The sequence below is a fragment of the Podarcis liolepis genome (genome assembly GCF_965112155.1).
Source record: "Podarcis liolepis genome assembly, chromosome: 8".
Classification (NCBI taxonomy): Eukaryota; Metazoa; Chordata; class Lepidosauria; order Squamata; family Lacertidae; genus Podarcis; species Podarcis liolepis.
Window position 1 is genome coordinate 65,433,823 of NC_139560.1, and position 17,638 is coordinate 65,451,460.

General features: G+C 43.1%; 1 protein-coding gene and 1 long non-coding RNA gene across 5 annotated transcripts in view; one reads left to right on the forward strand and one right to left on the reverse strand.

The window, feature by feature from the left end:
• The window catches only part of LOC310714528, a 332,545-nt gene that overhangs the window by 199,829 nt on the left and 115,078 nt on the right, over nucleotides 1–17,638 (reverse strand). The window lies entirely within an intron of this gene.
• The window catches only part of SLC22A23 (solute carrier family 22 member 23), a 105,142-nt gene that overhangs the window by 64,483 nt on the left and 23,021 nt on the right, over nucleotides 1–17,638 (forward strand). For 2 of the 4 annotated variants that reach the window (XM_083519326.1, XM_083519328.1), the window contains exons 4-9: nucleotides 108–276; nucleotides 2,972–3,099; nucleotides 5,310–5,426; nucleotides 10,567–10,669; nucleotides 13,485–13,717; nucleotides 16,725–16,757. In XM_083519326.1, coding sequence (XP_083375452.1) covers nucleotides 108–276; nucleotides 2,972–3,099; nucleotides 5,310–5,426; nucleotides 10,567–10,669; nucleotides 13,485–13,717; nucleotides 16,725–16,757 — 783 coding nt within the window. The remainder of the gene's footprint in view (nucleotides 1–107; nucleotides 277–2,971; nucleotides 3,100–5,309; nucleotides 5,427–10,566; nucleotides 10,670–13,484; nucleotides 13,718–16,724; nucleotides 16,758–17,638) is intronic. The other 2 variants (XM_083519327.1, XM_083519329.1) reach the window with 1 other exon arrangement.

The window sequence follows — 17,638 nt, forward strand, 5'->3', positions numbered from 1 at the left end:
AAGTTTCATGAGCAACCAAGAGCAGCAATTCCAAAGAGAACTTACTTGAATCCTTTCCCCTTTCATCATTACTCATTTTACTCTCTACTCTTTTTTTAATTTTTCAGGAATAGAACTCTGTCCTCCTGGTCACCGTTTCATGATAACGATGGTGGCGAGTTTTGTAGCAATGGCGGGGCAGTTCCTCATGCCTGGTTTGGCTGCCCTCTGCCGGGACTGGCAAGTTCTCCAAGCTGTCATCATCTGCCCCTTCCTGCTGATGTTGTTGTACTGGTTGTAAGTATTTGCCGTTTCTCATTTTTCAGAAATATTTACTGATAAAGCTGGGCATGTTGGGCCAAACATGGGTTCCCAAGGCCACGGTTCCCTTGTACTACTAATGTGGTGACTCAGGACATTTGTGTAGGATAATTACTAGGCAGGAGTAGGTGCTTAACCCTTTTCCTAACTGCAGCTTCTCCCCTGCAAATGGCAGGAGAGGCTCCAAAATGAGGCATGAGTGAGACAGACTTACTGGGAAAGGAATCAGCTGGCAGAGGGGATGTTCTGTTTATGGAGTCTCCTTTGTGAATGCCCCTATCCCTTGTACCTTCCTTTATCTCAGCAGACATGGGATTGAGACCGTATATTTGCCACATGGGCCTGATGCTGACCTGCAACATATGAATGCACAGTACAGTCATACCGTGGGTTTCAGACGCTCCAGGTTGCGTGTTTTCAGGTTGCGCACCGTGCTGAACGCAGAAGTACCGGAACGGGTTACTTCCGGGTTTCGATGCTCACGCATGCACAGAAGCACTAAATCACGCTTTGTGCATGCACAGAAGCACCGAATTGTGACCCGTGCGTGCGCAGATGCGGCGCTGCAGGTTGTGAACGCTGCAGGTTGCGAACGTGCCTGCCGCACGGATCACATTTGCAACCCAAGCGTGCTTTGGAGACATTTATTTGTGGGTGCCTACCAATTTCCATGTATCAGATGCCCCCTATTTTGGGGAACTCTAATTTAAGAAAATGGGGGGATCTATCCGTGTATAAGACACCCCAAATGTTGGACATTATTTTTTAGGGGGAAATAATTTTAGTCTTATACACGGAAAAATGTGGTAATTGCCATATGTTACATTGGCCGCATTATATTGGCCACAGGCAATGTAACATATGCTAGAAAACTGTCTGTTCCCCACCCCCCTGGTTTCCACTAAACATTATCAAAAGTTTGACTTGTTGTTAATTGTTATCAAAATTTCTATACCACCTATCAGCTGTAGATCTCACAACATAAAAATATAAAACAGTTGCCAGTGAAACATTAACTCTTTACGCATATTGTTGCAGATGGATTTTTTTATTGATACTTTTAGAGAAAACAATTCTCTTAAGTTACAGATGAATTCTTGAGGATACAAAACTTGTTACATCTTTTAAAGAAAAAGCATTTAAACTACCAGTGGTATCATCCTTGATTATTTTGGAGGAAAGATCAATCCAGTAAGCAAACAGTTTAATGTTATTTGGAGTTCAAATAACAAAAACAACTGCTATATTGGCCGCTACAGAATTACTTGGTAGCATTTATCTCAGAAAGAAGTTGCAACCCAGATTTAGTATGGATTTCATATCTTTTTTAAAAAAGGAAATGTAAAAATGACTGTACTTTAGAAAAAATATGTTAGTGTGCCTAATACCCCTTTAGATTACACACACACACACACACACACAGAGAGAGAGAGAGAGAGAATAATAATATGGCATGTACTGAATGCCCCTTCCCCTTCATCTCCACTCCCCCATCACTGTTACTTCTGGAGTAAATCAGCAAATTCTGCCCTTAAAGATAACAGCTAAAAGATAAGAATATCTGTTGAGATTGTTGAGGGAAGTACCTGTTTGTTCCTTCTGGGGGCGGGGAATCAAAGTAATTTTAGTATGGCTCCAGCTTGCAATTTTCTAAAGTTGAGGTACCTAATAATTTTCTGTATTCAAAGCACATTTTCCTTTCTTTATCTGCATTTCTCTTCCCGTTTGCATTGCATATTCTTCATTCCACTTCTCCTACTGTTTATGTCAGGTCAGCACTCTCCATTGGGTTTCTATTGCCATGTCTTGCTGCTGCTGATAACAAAGTTGAAAGAGCGTATATCCCTCGCTTCTCTTCTCATGTTGATCATCAGTAAATCTGGAAGGTCAAGAAAGAGATAAAATTGACTTACAGGGGTATATCTCCAGGAGTTTCCTCCACTCATAAGACTGGCCAGATAGAGTATTCTGGCATCAGTCTATAAAAACAAGGAGTCTCCATGGAGAAGGATGTCATTTCTGGATGTGGGTGTGTGGCTGCACACCCACATCCAGATTTTGCAAACGCACACTGTCCAAGCTATGGGTATTTCAGCATAGGAAATCTACAGAGACAATTTTAGAATACACACTGACCACATCTACATGTTTACTTTGTTCCCAGGGCTCTCTTTGGGAAAGAGAGTTTTGTCTGCGGTGTAAATCATGGCCACTGATATTCCTACCTCTTTGGTGGCATCTGTCTCACCACTTTGGTCTGAAAAATCTACATTGATTACTTATTCTTCCATGCTGTCATTCCCCATGTGAATAATGCCAAAAGCACTCTCAGCATTGGAACTGGTTCTGGTGCCACATGCATTGAAGCTCAAATATTGGTTCCTTGGCTTAAAATAAAGTACAGCAAACTTCCCTGAGAGTGTCTGATTTCATGCAGGAAATGTCCATATCAGCTTCATTATTGTACTAGCAGAGGCATCACTAGTTGGATATACAGTTTAGTTTAGGGGTGGTCCTCCTTATTGGACTACAACTCACATCACCCAGCATTGACCCTGCTAACTGGGGCTGATGGGTGTTGGAGTCCAACAACAACTGGAGAAACATAGGTTCCCCAACCGTGCTTTAGTTCTTTGTAAGCCTCCACTAACACATTTTTTCATCTCTAAAGTGTTTTCCCAGAATCCCTTCGGTGGCTGATGGCCACCCAACAGTTCGAAGCTGCAAAGAAGCTCATCCTTCACATCACTCACAAGGACAGGACAAGTACGGAATGTGATATCAAAGGAGTCTTGCCCGGTGAGTGTTTGTCCCTGTGACAGGCTATGAAAATACAAAGATATGAATGGTTTCTACGCTGCCTAATAGAACCTTTGGACTTCAACAGAGTGAAAAATTATGTTCTTTGGCTTGCTTTGCTTTTGGGAAGGTAACTTATTTCACTCTAGCTTCTCATGATTTCATTGGAAGTTTAGGCTTTTCTGCAGTTTGACTTCAGAATGTCCACACAACAAACGCAAAGGAGTAAGGGAAATAATGGTTGGGTCCCTCCTCTGAAGTTTTGCTTTAGAGATAAGGTATCATTTCTGAATAAGAGGGATCTGCTTCCCCTATTCTGGTGACATTTTCCTTGATTTTACATTGTTGCTGTTGTTGTTACTACTACTACTTCTTTTTTATTTATATGCTTCCCATCTGACGGGGTTGCCCCAGCCACTCTGTATGGCACCCAACAGAATATTAGAAACACAACAAAACATCAAACATTAAAAACTTTCCAATACAGGATTGCCTAAGGAAGCCAGGCCTGCTAACTCCCACATACAGGAAGATTGGCTCACTTCTCAGTGCTTTGTGCTTAATCTTCTTCTACAGAAATGCAAAGCATCCCAGATATATACTTCTATGTTGCTGGTTGCAATTATATTTTGTTGAGTTACTGTTAGGAAACAGGACACATCTGTTTCTGTATTCTTACTGAAGCCAATTGTGTTTGTTTGTTCTTTCCCTTCACCTCCAATTTATTAGACCATCTCAGTAACCCCATATATTAAGCATTTTCCTGTCGGCACTGCTGTAGGAATTCATTGGCAGGGTGGGGGGAGGCATGAGAGGTGAACATAGTAGTGCAATGGGCAACAAACATATTGGATCCCCCCCCCCCCCCAAGTTTGCTAAAGTGAGTACTGCACCATCTCATATGAGGAGAGGACAATGACTAATCGTTGAAAGCACATGTTAACTTAAATGTAGATGGCAGTGCATCCCTTAGAAAATAGGAAATAACATTTATGTTTAATGTACAAAGTAGAAGTGTAATATAGTGAAGGGGAAAGGTGCTTGCCCACAAAAGGATGTGAAGAAAATGGTGGCTTCAATGCAGGAAAAAAAATGCAGAATTGCAAATCACTCTATATTCTTTACACTTTAGCAATTTAATAAGTAATCACTTGAATCAGTATTGAGCTCCCCTTCAGCTCCCAAATGGTGTGTTAAACTGAAAAGTACTGCATATTCACTAGTGCAAATTGATCAAGCACCATCTTTTCTGAAGCAGAAATGTGTACCCCCTTAGCTTCTCTTACAAAACAACCTTACACACCCCAAACAGCTTCTGACACATTTTTATCAAATATGGAGCCACTTTCTACTGCCCTCATTGATATGATGACTTGTTCTGCATTGTAGTTTAGCCACAGTGAGGTGGCTTAGAGAGTAAAACTCCCACCACAAGCACTCATATTTTGGGTACGGCTTTGAATTGAGCTACCTTGTGTATGCTTCTGCAGCCATGTTGCAACCCTTAGATGGTCTGTAATAATCCACAACTCACCTCACTGAAAGTGATTGTGCGAATTGGCAAATGGTCTGATGTGGTAGACTTGGATAATGCAGCTGAAATGTTGGATCGGTGGCAGAACTTAAGTAAGCTGCTACCCTCAACAGCACCTGTTTGTTTTGCTTATCGGTTACATTTGTACTCAGCCCTTCCTGCCAGGGCACTCAAAGTGGTATTTTGGGTGTTCCTGGGTGAGCTCCCATCTAAATACTGGCTGGGCCCAGATGTATTTTGTTCCAGAGATGGCAGCACATCACATGCCTTCATGTGATTATTTGAGTCCATAAATAACTTCCTAGAATCCAGATAATTTTAAATAAGTTCTTAGCCTTTGTGGTTGTAGAGAGAAACTGAGTAAGTCACAGTAGCTTGGTAGAGAGAAGATAAGATAAGGATGACTCAGCTCACAGCCTTGCAATCCAAGGAACTAGTAGGGTGCCAACATAGTTTGTGTGCTTGGATGTCCTATGGCCCGCTGGACTGGGTGCATTGAGTTGGAGGGGGAGGCAAAACGAAATGACCTAGATGAACATTGCTTAGCTAGGAATGTGCATGTTACTTCTATTGTTTTCTGGCAGGCTGTGACAATACTGCTAAGCCTTTGCTGACACCTCTCCCTCACTTATTTGACCAAGCTCCATTGACCTGTTTGGTTGGCTCCCCATCACAGGCCAGAAATGGTTCCTCATGCCAGGAAGTGACGAACAGGACAACCCGTCACAGAGCGCTAATGGCTTTGCTATCAGGGCGTTCCAGATTGGGGATGAGGGAAGCAGCCAGGCTGGAGGTAATGTATAAGCCCATGTTCTCCAGGCTGCAAGATTACAGAAGTTCTACAAAAGCCCTAGAGCAGCTCACCCTCAAACCCAGGCTTCATAATCAGCAGCCTCACTTGATTCATTTGTGAATCAGCTGTATCTCTTCAGGTCTGCACCGGAGGTAGGGAATCAAATGATTGAAAGCTCCTCCATGTCAAAGGACGTATCCTGCACATGCAGATGGAAATGTAATGAAATTATAGTTACATGAAAATACCCTTATGTGCCAGGGATAATGCTGGACTGGAAATTTGTTCCATCGCTTGCTAACATTTTGTATGTGGAGGGGATGTTTTCTATATAGGGAGCACTCAAGTATTTGATCCCTTAGCTGCAATAATAAGAAGAAACAGTTCAGCAGTCAGGCTGCTTGGCAAAGGAGGGGGAGTACGGTGGTTCCTCATTTGCCTCTAAGGCTGAATTGTCTGATCCACTGATACATCCTCTATGCACAAACACATGTGCACAGGAGAGGGCTGTGGGCATCTTTTTGAACAAGCTGCCTCTCTGGCTACATTGATGTGCCCTTTGTTGATATATTTTTCATCTGTGCTCTGTAAAATTGCCTTCGGTTTCAGTCCCACTGGCATCGACGGATACTTTCCCTGCAGATTGTGATGTTTATAATATCAGAGGCACTGTAGGAATTCCTCACCTGCTGGCTCTTGCAATACCTGCCTGTTCTTATCTCCAAATGAGAATCTGATCTGGCAAGACACTGCTAACATTCCAAGAAGCAGACTGGAAATAACTTAGAAAATGATATTGGTGTGTAAGCAACCTTCGGAGCAGCTTGCTGAATAAATATTGAAAAGAGGCAGGTGGAATGGGTTAGGCAGCCAACAAGGTGTGTCCATAGTTCATGTAGATATAATGGAGGCATGCTCATTAACTGTCCATTCTTTAACCTATGGATGCATACTGTCTCTGAGAGCGGATGCTACGGAATACCAGTTTCTGGGAATCATAGGTGAGAGTGCTGATGTCTCAGGTTTTGCTGGCAGGTTTCACATTAGCATCTGATTGTCCACTGTGGGATCCAGTGGGCTCTTCTTATGTTCTTATGCAATTCAGCACATATAAAATACATTTTAGTATCAGTCTAGGTAAAGCTAGGGCTCTAAACCTTTGTAGAGGCTAGGGCTCTGAATTTTGCCTCCTCGACTTGTGACAGCACAAGACCAGGGTCTCAAATGCAGGCAAACTACAATATAAGAAGAGTTCTATGCACGACTCTTTAACAGTGAAGCTATCCTCCTGAACCATTCAACTTCTGGAGCTCTTCTGATTGTACAAGTTTGGTTGTGAAATGTATAAATTAATGGATATAGGCAGTGCTTTTTTTCTTAAAAAAATGTTTAGGGGTACTCTCATTTTCCTACTCATATTGAAATACTGTCCCTCAATGAGGCCAAACTTAGATTCACAAAATGTTTAGGAGTATATGTACCCCCCAGAAAACAACAACACATCTTAAGGCACAGGTTTTAAGCTTTTGATGAGCCTTGCCAGGTGATATGTAATGTCCAACATCTCCAAAAAGGAAAATAATAGAACAATTAACAAATTGCACTGGAAGTGGGGTTGTTCAAAACATTATAAATTTAAAAGCAGGTCTTTTTTTAAAACAACCTCCCCTTCTGCGATTCCAGTTTGCTCGGTTGTTTTGCTAATACAATCATACCTAGCTATGCCTTAACAGCAGTTGATCATGAGAAATCCAGTGGTGACTCCTCTAAGACTCAGCTGAATTTTATATTTTATGTTTACAAGGCCTTAAACAGTGGAAGGAATCTGATGAGGTGTGCTTGACAATTAGAGATGCACTTCTTTGTTTATGTTGATGATAAGACCTCCATTGTACAGTGGTGCCCCGCAAGACGAATGCCTCGTAAGACGAAAAACTCGCTAGACAAAAGAGTTTTCCGTTTTTTGAGTCGTTCCGCAAGACGAATTTCCCTATGGGCTTGCTTCGCAAGACGAAACGTCTTGCGAGTTCTTGCGAGTTTGTTTCCTTTTTCTTAAAGCCACTAAGCCATTAATAGCCGCTAAGCCGCTAAGCCGTTAATAGCCGCTAAGCCGCTAATAGCCATGCTTCGCAAGACGAAAAAACCGCAAGACAAAGAGACTCGCGGAATGGATTAATTTCGTCTTGCGAGGCACCACTGTACTAGTAGAATGAATCTACTGTACTGCATGGCCTGAGCCTCCATGATGAAGCAGTCTTGCCGAAGCTAATCAAGTCTAAGTCTGGGGTATGGGTGGCGCTGTGTTCTAAACCACTGAGCCTCTTGGGCTTGCCAATCAGAAGGTTGGCGGTTCGAATCCCCACAATGGGATGAGCTCCCATTGCTCTGTCCCAGCTCCTGCCAACCTAGCAGTTTGAAAGCATGCCAGTGCAAGTAGATAAATAGGTACTGCTGTGGCGGGAAGGTAAACAGCATTTCCGTGCGCTCTGGTTTCTGTCACTGTGTTTCATTGTGCCAGAAGTGGTTTAGTCATGCTGGCCACATGAGCCGGAAAGCTGTCTGTGGACAAACGCCAGCTCCCTCTGCCTGAAAGTGACATGAGCACCGCAGCCCCATGATCGCCTTTGACTGGACTTAACCATCCAGGGGTTCTTTACCTTTACCCTTAAGTCTGGTCAGTGCCTGAATAGAAGACTGTTGGTGGAAACCCCTGTATCTTGCCCCGAGCCCCACAATGAAGCAAAGCAGTGTAAATGTAACAAACAGATAATATAATAGCAACACATGCAACATACACAGGAATCCGGACCTTATTATTTTGCCCCTATACCTGTCATTGTTTTACACTCTGGTTATGAGAACATCCTCCTACTGTAGCATATTTGACACCAGGTCCCCCACCCCACAATATATTGAGTGTTTTTAAGATAACTCTTCTACAAACTCTGTTACGGCACCTCCTACTTATTCACAGACATTCTGGATGCAAGCCTTTGAGGGCAACAGGGAAAGTTGCTTGTTTGCTTATAAAATGAGCTTTCTTTGCCCTACACTTCCACAGCAGTAAAGAAAAAGAATAGGTGATGTGTGTACTGATGACTCCTATGCTATTTGGGGCTTCTTATTTTGCAGCAAATGGTATGGTTTATCTGTATGATAGTTTTCCAGCTGCATCCTCAAATTTGTGAGGTTACAGAGAATGATGCCTGCGGTGTACAGGAAAGCCTCCAATAAAGTTTGCAAGAAGATGAGTAAACCATCTTTTTTCCCTTTGGGGCTTTTCCTCACATCACGTGAAGGGAAAATGTCAAATGGAATTTCCTGTGTTTGTAGTGGGGTAGTGGAATTTGACTAATTTACTCTGAGAGAGGCTCGTCTTCCCACGTGTTACAAATGTCAAGGAAAAAAATGCACAGGGACCGTAAAGCAATATATTTCACAGGACCAATCAATTAATAAGCTTTGGGGTTATGTTTCTGCATAAGGGCATGGTGTTAAGCTGTCTTTGCAGTTGCATCAGACTTAGGGCAATAATGGCAAATCCTAGGCATGCTCATTTTAATATAGTGCAAAAGAACTCTGGTTACACCAGCCTTCCCCAACTTGCAAATCACTTTTCATATATTAAACCATCTGAGTTACTGTAAACATTAATAAAGCCAAGATAGAAGCTGAAGACAAATATTGGGCATCCGTTGTGCTTTAAATCAAATTCCCCCAACCTGGTGTTCCCCACCACCACCCCAGATGTAGTTGGACTACAACTCCTATCAGCCTCAGCCAACATGACTGATCGGACTTGTAGTCCAAAACACCTGGAAGGCACCAAGCTGGGGAAAGCTGAGTTACACAAAGGGGTCCTAGGAGAATTTATGAAACATCTGCATTTCAAGATAGAAAAAAATACCCCCTCCCCAAAAAATAATAATCTAATTCCATTTGACTTTCTTAAAATAATTTGAAAGGTAAAATCAGGCTCTGGTTCCTTTTACTCCCATGTAAGTCACTGCACAGGGGGAAATCACACTGTTTCAGGTGTTTTCCTACCTATATTTTATGGGATCAGAATGTCATTTCTTTTTACGACAGTGAAAGGGGACGAGCAGTTACATGTCTCTTAACTGAGTCAGGTTTGCCTGCCCATCCACAACCTTGTATTTCCCACTGCAAAGAAAACATTTATTGTGCATTATTGCTTAAGGTAAAAGCACAGGTGTTGAGAATGTACTGCAAATAGGTTAAGATTTTTACTTAAATATCTCTACTTGAGATGAAACCTGAGATGAAACTGCATCTGGTCAGGCCTCTTGTGAAGGTTACAGCGTAGGTGGGCCTGGCAAAAAAAACATTGGTTACAGTTACTAGGGAAGGAAACACCTCTGGCAGTTAGCAGTGCTGAAAGTGAATGTCACGGATATATTTGCACTGATCAGGGGCCTTTAGAAAGGACTAATATGGTTGGAGTACTGAGCATTGCTCAAAAGTTCATACTAGTCTTTGGGTATTTGGGTAAAGACCATTAAAAGGGGATCCTGCAAGCTGTCCACATATAGCCAGCAGAGTAAAAGACCAGACAGAGCACTGTTGGGAGTCAACTGAAGCTTGAGTCAGGCAGAGAAGAGGCTTGCAGGTAGAAAGTTGCCAGCCCGAACAACCAAAACAAAACACTTGTCTACCTGCTCTCTCATACAGAAGCCCTTCAAGTCAGGGGAGGATACAAAATTGTCTCCTTGAGGCAGTTCTAAACAAGCATGCCCTAGTTCTTAATTCCTCACTTATTTCCAATTCTTACCCATGCCTACGTGCACATCCAAAATAAATAATGAGAGAGAAAGCATCTAATCCTCAAGTTCTGTGAGACTGTAGCTATGAGGACATGGGGGTGGGGGTACAATTAACTAAGAGTGTAGTCATTGGATCAAGATTAAAGGAGACATACCAAACTCTTCTTTATATTACACAATCGCCAGACCTGAGAGGTCTATAAGAACTCGAATAGAGTTCACCGTATTATGGAACTTGGAAGGAAGTGATGGAGAATCCATATTAGAACATCCATATTGCTGGGTTGCTCAGCCTCATTTCAAAATTAATGATTATTATTTTCCTGAAAAAGTAATTTGTGACACTTTTGTTTCAGAATTGGAGAGAGAACTTGGCAGGAGGCCGAAGAAGGTCTGCATTGTTAAAGTGGTGGGAACCAGGAACCTGTGGAAAAACATTGTTGTGCTGTGTGTTAATTCGTAAGTACAACCATATTCTTGTACAGTGTATAACGTATTGGTGCCCATGGGGCAATGAGGAGAAGGTGAAGAATGCTTTACCTTTTAGCACACAAACCCAGTGGGTGATCTCTAACTTAGAGTAGTCCTATTGAAATCAATGGACTTACTCATTTCTATGGATCTTCTTGGAGTATGGCTAAAAATGGGTATCCCCCTACTGTCTTGGATTTAAACTCTGGAAGTGAAAATCTGGTTGCTCTTCATTCTCCCAAGTGGTTAGTTCGCCCTTGGATCAGACTCAAAAGAGAACTGAATGTTAACACCTGCAGTTGTCACCACCTCTTCATTGGAATGGGATGTTTTGCAACCGTTCAGAAGAAGCTCTTTCCCTGCCTTCTGTTTTTGCTTTCCAACTCCCTCTCCACCAACTGCTTTCTCCCACTGTTCCATGTTTGTGGTGGGAACACTGGAATACAACCCTAACTGGGGGAAAGTAGCTTTGTTTAATTCACCCTCCCACTGTCTCCAGGTTACGTGCTTCCAATACTGCTTCATGGTGGAGAGGCAACAGGAGGGGTGTTATGGCAGTTTCACACTGGGAACTTTACCAGTGCATTTTCTGGCGGTTTGTGTCATTTGTTAGCAAGTATCACAAAGGAATTTTTGGTGTGTGAAAAACACTGTACATGCAGTGCTGTTAAGGTGAACAGCGCATGATACAAAAAATCAATGGATGTCTCAAGGGGGCAGAGGGAGGGAGTACAAAACATCCAGCTCTTCTTGTTAAAAGTGAAGACATCTGTGGGAAATGTTCACCATGACTAAAAGCATTCAAGTTTGCCAAAAGTCTTTGTCACCTGCAACTGGAGCAAAACATTTTGAAATAAAGCAGAGAAATCTCTCATCTCCTCTGGAATTAAAAATTAAAATTCCCATGCTACAGCAGTAAATTAGCTTAGGGGCTGCAGGGCAGACCACGTGGTACACCTTTCTAGCCACTTTCCACCACTCAGGATTTGCCACCTGAGACAGCTGTCCCACTCTGCCTCATGGTAGGGCTGGTCCTGGCTTACACTCAGGGTTGAATGTATTCTGCAGTCTCATGCAAGTTCAGAAAATGAACTGTATTGGACACTGTGTGTTGAGTCTCTGCTTACTTTTTAAAATGTGGGTGCCTTCCCTGATTTTGTTGAAGACTAGCTTCACAGTGATATAGTCAATGTCCAGTGAAATATTGCTGAAGAACAGGTCTAGGATTTCCTGTTTTCAGAGGACATGGCTTCAGTATCTTACATAGTTCCTTGCCCTTGGCACCAAACTAGTAAGATTGTATAAGCTGTGCAAAATCAAGCAATTATGTATAAAATCAATTTGTATACGATGTACAGGTCACATAATTGTGAAGCATAACGTTTTCACAGCCCTGGTTAATATTTAACCTAGTACCAATGGTACATTTGATGTTGTATAGAACACAAAAGGTGATATCATCCTAGCTCTCTCATCAGTGGTTGCTAGTTGATATTGCAGCTGCCCTAACCATATGTATGGAACCTGAGCTGCAGTAGCAAAACAGTTTCTGTGTAATGTATAAGCGACTCTTCAAGGCAGTGTCCACGTTTTCCTAGCTGTGGCAAGCTACTCTGACCCAGTGGCTCTCCTCTCCACACTCCACACTCATCACATGGATCTTTGAAGTTGCAGGGAAAGTTTATTCAGTGGCAGCGAATACTCTTTGGGGGATCTGTTACCGGCGTGGAATCTCTCCATGCAATACAGAAAATCCCCAGGGCAAGTCACGCTAGATGTTATGGCAGAGCCCTGACGGTAACTGCTTGGTCAAGGTTTGCCACAGTAACGTGTAGACCAGAGATGGGAACCTATTGCCCTTCAGATGATGCTAGACTCCACTCCCAACAGCCCCAGCCAGCATGGCCAGTCATAAGGGATAATGATAACAACTTGTGAAAGGTCACAGGTTCCTGATTCTTCATATAGACTCTTCCTAAAATCTGACGCTGGCATCTAGAGCAAATGGGAGGAAGAACCATGTTTATCAGATGACTGATAAATGTAACAATAAAATAAGGTAAAGGTAAAGGTACCCCTGACCGTTAGGTCCAGTCACGGACAACTCTGGGGTTGCGTGCTCATCTCGCTCTATAGGCCGAGGAAGCCGGCATTTGTCCATAGCCAGCTTCTGGGTCATGTGGCCAGCATGACTAAACCGCTTATGGTGAACCAGAGCAGCTCACTGAAATGCCGTTTACCTTCCTACCGGAGCAGTAACTATTTATCTACTTGCACTTGATGTGCTTTCAAACTGCTAGGTGGGCAGGAGCTGGGACTGAACAATGGGCGCTCACCCCATCACAGGGATTTGAACTGCCGACCTTCCAATCAGCAAGTCCAAGGCTCTGTGGTTTAGACCACAGCGCCACCCGCATCCCTAACAATAAAACAAATTGATGTGCAATTCAGATTTTCTCCCTCTACTTTTTGTAAGAGCAAAGCATTTGGGACTAACCTAAGTCTTTTCCCCTCCCTGCATTCCAGCTTTGGGTTGTGTGTCATTATCTAAGAGCGGTAGACTCGTAATCTGGTGAACCGGGTTCAATTCCCCGCTCCTCCACATGCAGCTGCTGGGTGACCTTGGGCCAGTCACACTTCTCTGAAGTCTCTCAGCCCCACTCACCTCACAGAGTGTTTGTTGTGGGGGAGGAAGGGAAAGGAGAATGTTAGCCGCTTTGAGACTCCTTCGGGTAGTGATAAAGCAGGATATCAAATCCAAATCCAAACTCTTCTGTTCATCCTTGTGTTTTGTCTCCCAAAGGCTGACTGGCTATGGGATACACCACTGCTTTGCAAAGAGTATGATGGGTCACGAAGATAAGATGTCACTCACCAACAATTTCTATGCGGACTACTATACCATGGCAGGGATAACGCTGGCATCCTGCCTAGCCATGTGCCCTGTTGTCGGATTCCTTGGGCGAAGAGGGGGATTGCTGCTCTTCATGATCCTCACTGCTCTGGCTTCACTTTTACAACTAGGTCTTCTCAACTGTGAGTGCAGGCATCTAATTACCACATCCCTTCTGTGTGCCTTGGGTTTGCTTTGCAAAGCACTGTGTTTCTGATTTGTACAAGGTTTCAAGCCTGCTGCTATTCTCAGTTGTAGGTGGGGAATTCACTTGTAGGGAAGTATTAAACCCCAACCCCCCCCCCAAAAAAAACTAGCTGTGCCAATCTGATTTGGAGAGAGTGAAGTCCTAAACAGGGAACAATGAAAACAAAAATACATGTTGGCCCTTTGTTCCTTTCCCCCCCTTAGGGTGGGGTTGTCCACATTCCAGCTTTTTCATTGCGGCTGGTTGTCCTCCTCTCCACTTTAATTTTTTAGCACTGATTTGCCATGTGATTCTCACCTATTTCATGGAGTGAAAATAGTTCCCTGGAACTCTGAGCATCCAGTATTGCTGAAGAAACTGTCAGTGTGATGAAAACGTGTCATGCAGTAACTGGCACTAGAAAATCTAGCACCTTGGGGGTGCAGATAATGTATCGACTCATCCTTCTTACAATAAAACTAATGGCTATAGCAAGGGCCTTTACATTGTACCATTATCTTTGCTTGCTTCCTATGCCTATGCAAATACATTCATATTGACAAAGCTCAGAGTTCATCAGGTTTGTTTGAGTGGTTTCTTTTTTAAAGCAAATTACTATCTGGCAATCCAATAAATTATTGGTATTGATTAACTTAAGCGCAAGCATCCTAGAACCTTTTCTCCTTTGATTCAAAGCCATCGCTCTCTACATTTGAACTGCACACTTTGACTGTATTCACATATCACATTAAAGCCATAGTTAATGTTTAAAGGTAAAGGTAAAGGGGACCCCTAACCATTAGGTCCAGTCGTGGCCGACTCTGGGGTTGTGGCGCTCATCTCACTTTATTGGCCGTGGGAGCCAGCATACAGCTTCTGGGTCATGTGGCCAGCATGACTAAGCCGCTTCTGGCGAACCAGAGCAGTGCACAGAAACACCGTTTACCTTCCTGCCAGAGCAGTACCTATTTATCCACTTGCACTTTGACGTGCTTTCGAACTGCTAGGTTGGCAGGAGCTGGGACTGAACAACGGGAGCTCACCCCGTCACGGGGATTTGAACCACCGACCTTCTGATTTAACCCATAGCACCACCCGCGTCCAGTTAATGTTTACAATGGTTTAATACAGACGGATGCCATACTAGTGCACAGTGCATAGGAGTCCCCACTTGGCTGCACTCTTGCTCCTCAGCATGTTGGAACCAACAAACAAGAAGCCTTGGTTTGCCATGTGATCTGAAATAGTGCTCTTGCCTGTACTTGACTTTCCACTCATTGTTTCTTTAGGCGGAATGAACTGCAAGCCTGAATTTGAATGTTTTGTTGCTTCTGGTGCAGGGAGCAGCAGAGTGAGGACTTTGGAGCAGCATGCGCCAGCACCTGCTCATTCACATTCAAACATAGTCATAAGAAGCTGGGGTAGCTCAGTCGGTTGAGACTCTTAATCTAAGGGTCATAAGTTCAAGCCCCAGGTTGGGCAAAAGATTCTTGCATTCTGTGATTCTATGGAACGTGTATTGTGGTTGAACATGAACCACAAAATTGACCTTTGTTTCTACAAAGGTCTGCACACTCTAGACTGGGCAGAGTCAGTGTAGGAAAGGAGTTCAGTTCTTTAAACTTAAACGTTTTAAGGGTTGCACAGAGAAGAGAAGGTCGGCTGGTGTGCCTTTTTTCCAGCACTGCAAGTAGAGCTCTCCCAACTCCTGAGGATTCTGCTGCTGCAGGAATAGGTTGCCTCAACCAGCTATAGGAAGGGAGAACACCCCTGGGCCATTTGAATGCCACCCATAAGGATTGGGTGCAGAGGCAATTTCTCTTCCCAGAGTACAAAAAGCACCACTGGGAGCAAGCTACTACCAGACTACTTTGACTATGTTCCCTACTGTTAGCCTAGCACTCTCTCCCTTTCAGGTGCTAAAAGTGCATCAACTGTGCCTTATGGAAGTTCCCTTTAGCGCCTGTTCAAGAGAAATCTGATCGCATGATACTTGTGGGTGAGGCAGGTCTTCCCAAATGACTGCATGTCTCATGGAGCTTCCTATAGTGTGTCAAATGCATTTTCTTAAGCACAGCTCTTTACATGATTAGCTTATACAGTGCACATACAGGCTAAAAGACATCTACTATAAAGCAGCGATGGGGAGCCTGTGGCCCTCCATATGTTGTTGGACTCTGCTCCCAGCATCCTCTCTGGCACGGCCAATGGTCAGAGATCATCGTTCAGCAACACCTGGAGCCCCAGAGATTCCCCATCCCTGCTTCCAAGTCTTATATCTGCTCATTGTGTATATTAACAGTTCGTATGGAAATTGCTCAAACATGCAAAAATTGGAGGGAAAGGCGTGGAGAGGAGGATCCCAGTTTATGATCATCACAAAGTTTCGAATCCTGACGTCCAAGTGGGAAGCTTTGGAATTCTGTCAAGTAAAAGTTTTCAGAGTTCCTGGGTGCCAGGCTTATGCAAAAATTAAAGTTCCATTCATTGTTCATATTGGACGTCCGCGTGCGCTAAAATAGCTGATGAATAGTGTTTTGATCTGTTCACTCATTGTTGAGCTTTGGCACAGACAGCTGGGGGGGGGGGATTCGGGATTTTGCTTTCTAAGGAACCCCCTCTGAGAATTACAGCTAATTTTGACTCTTTTTAAAATTCTCCCTTCATTATCAACATAAAGGCCTTTGTTTGGTTTCTGCACTAATTTCAGGCCTAGAAAGCTTCAATAGCGTGCCTTCCATTGTTGTTATCTCTCATTAGAATTCAATCTTTCCATTGGGAATCGGACAGAAAATTGCATGTCCTGTCATGTTGGGTGGGGAAAGGGGCTATTTTATGGTGTGATTTGCTTTTTACTTTTTAAATAAGTGGCATTTAATTGTCATGTTTTTCTATGCATATTCTTGATGGTCCGTTTTCTTTTTCTCTCTCCTATTTTAATACATTTGTGCTTCTGAATCCAGTGATAGGAAAATACAGTCAACTTCCAGACTCAGGTATAATTTTCAAGTCCATTTTCGAATGTGATTTATTTTTGTTGAGCCACGATATTCTGACATTGCTTCCCTCCCAACCACAATGCATCTGCACCTCAGGCTCACACACTTCTTTCCTCCCCCCCCCCCCCACTGAATGTCTGAAGCAAGCAATCCCACATTTAGAGAAATGGAGGCAACTCACTAGCACTGACAATTGAAACTGTTAGGAAATAATGTAAAATTCATTCATTGAAAAATAGTATGTTTTGAGGTTACAGAAGAAAATGGAAAAGAAATGTGTCTTGGATGTTTTTTTAAATCTGTGATAGCAGATTTGCACACATAGCCAGTCGTTCCTGCAGATATTATGTAATGAACATGGTTGTATGAACCAGCCTTCCACATGCTTCTGTACTGTATAGGCCTGTAGTATTCTTACACGGGTCTTAAGTGGTGGATAGGAATGAATCAGTCTATTTCCAGTCTGTGTTCGCCCATAAGTCCATTTTACATTAATTTGCAAAAAGCAAAAAGACAAAAACCTGTTAAAAATTGCCCTAAAATTACATTCATATTTAAATATTTAGTTTTAGGCATGTTTTCTCTCAAAATATGCATGTCTAAACCATTTAGATACATTTTATAAGTTGAGAACTGCACTGGAACATTGGGAAAGTCTGGTGCATAGCCAAGTTCTGAGCCACACATTAGACAGGTTGATGCATCTGTAATTGTGGCTGTGCTTCAGTTGGCTAAGGAAAATTGAATATAATATAAACAAAGCTACACCGAGGAAAACATTTCTCCTGCCGCTCTCCATCCCTGGGGAGGGCTAGGTCATCCAGCGGGAGGCAGGTTTTGCCTTCCCTTCAACAGTGTCCAAAAGCATGGCACTTTAC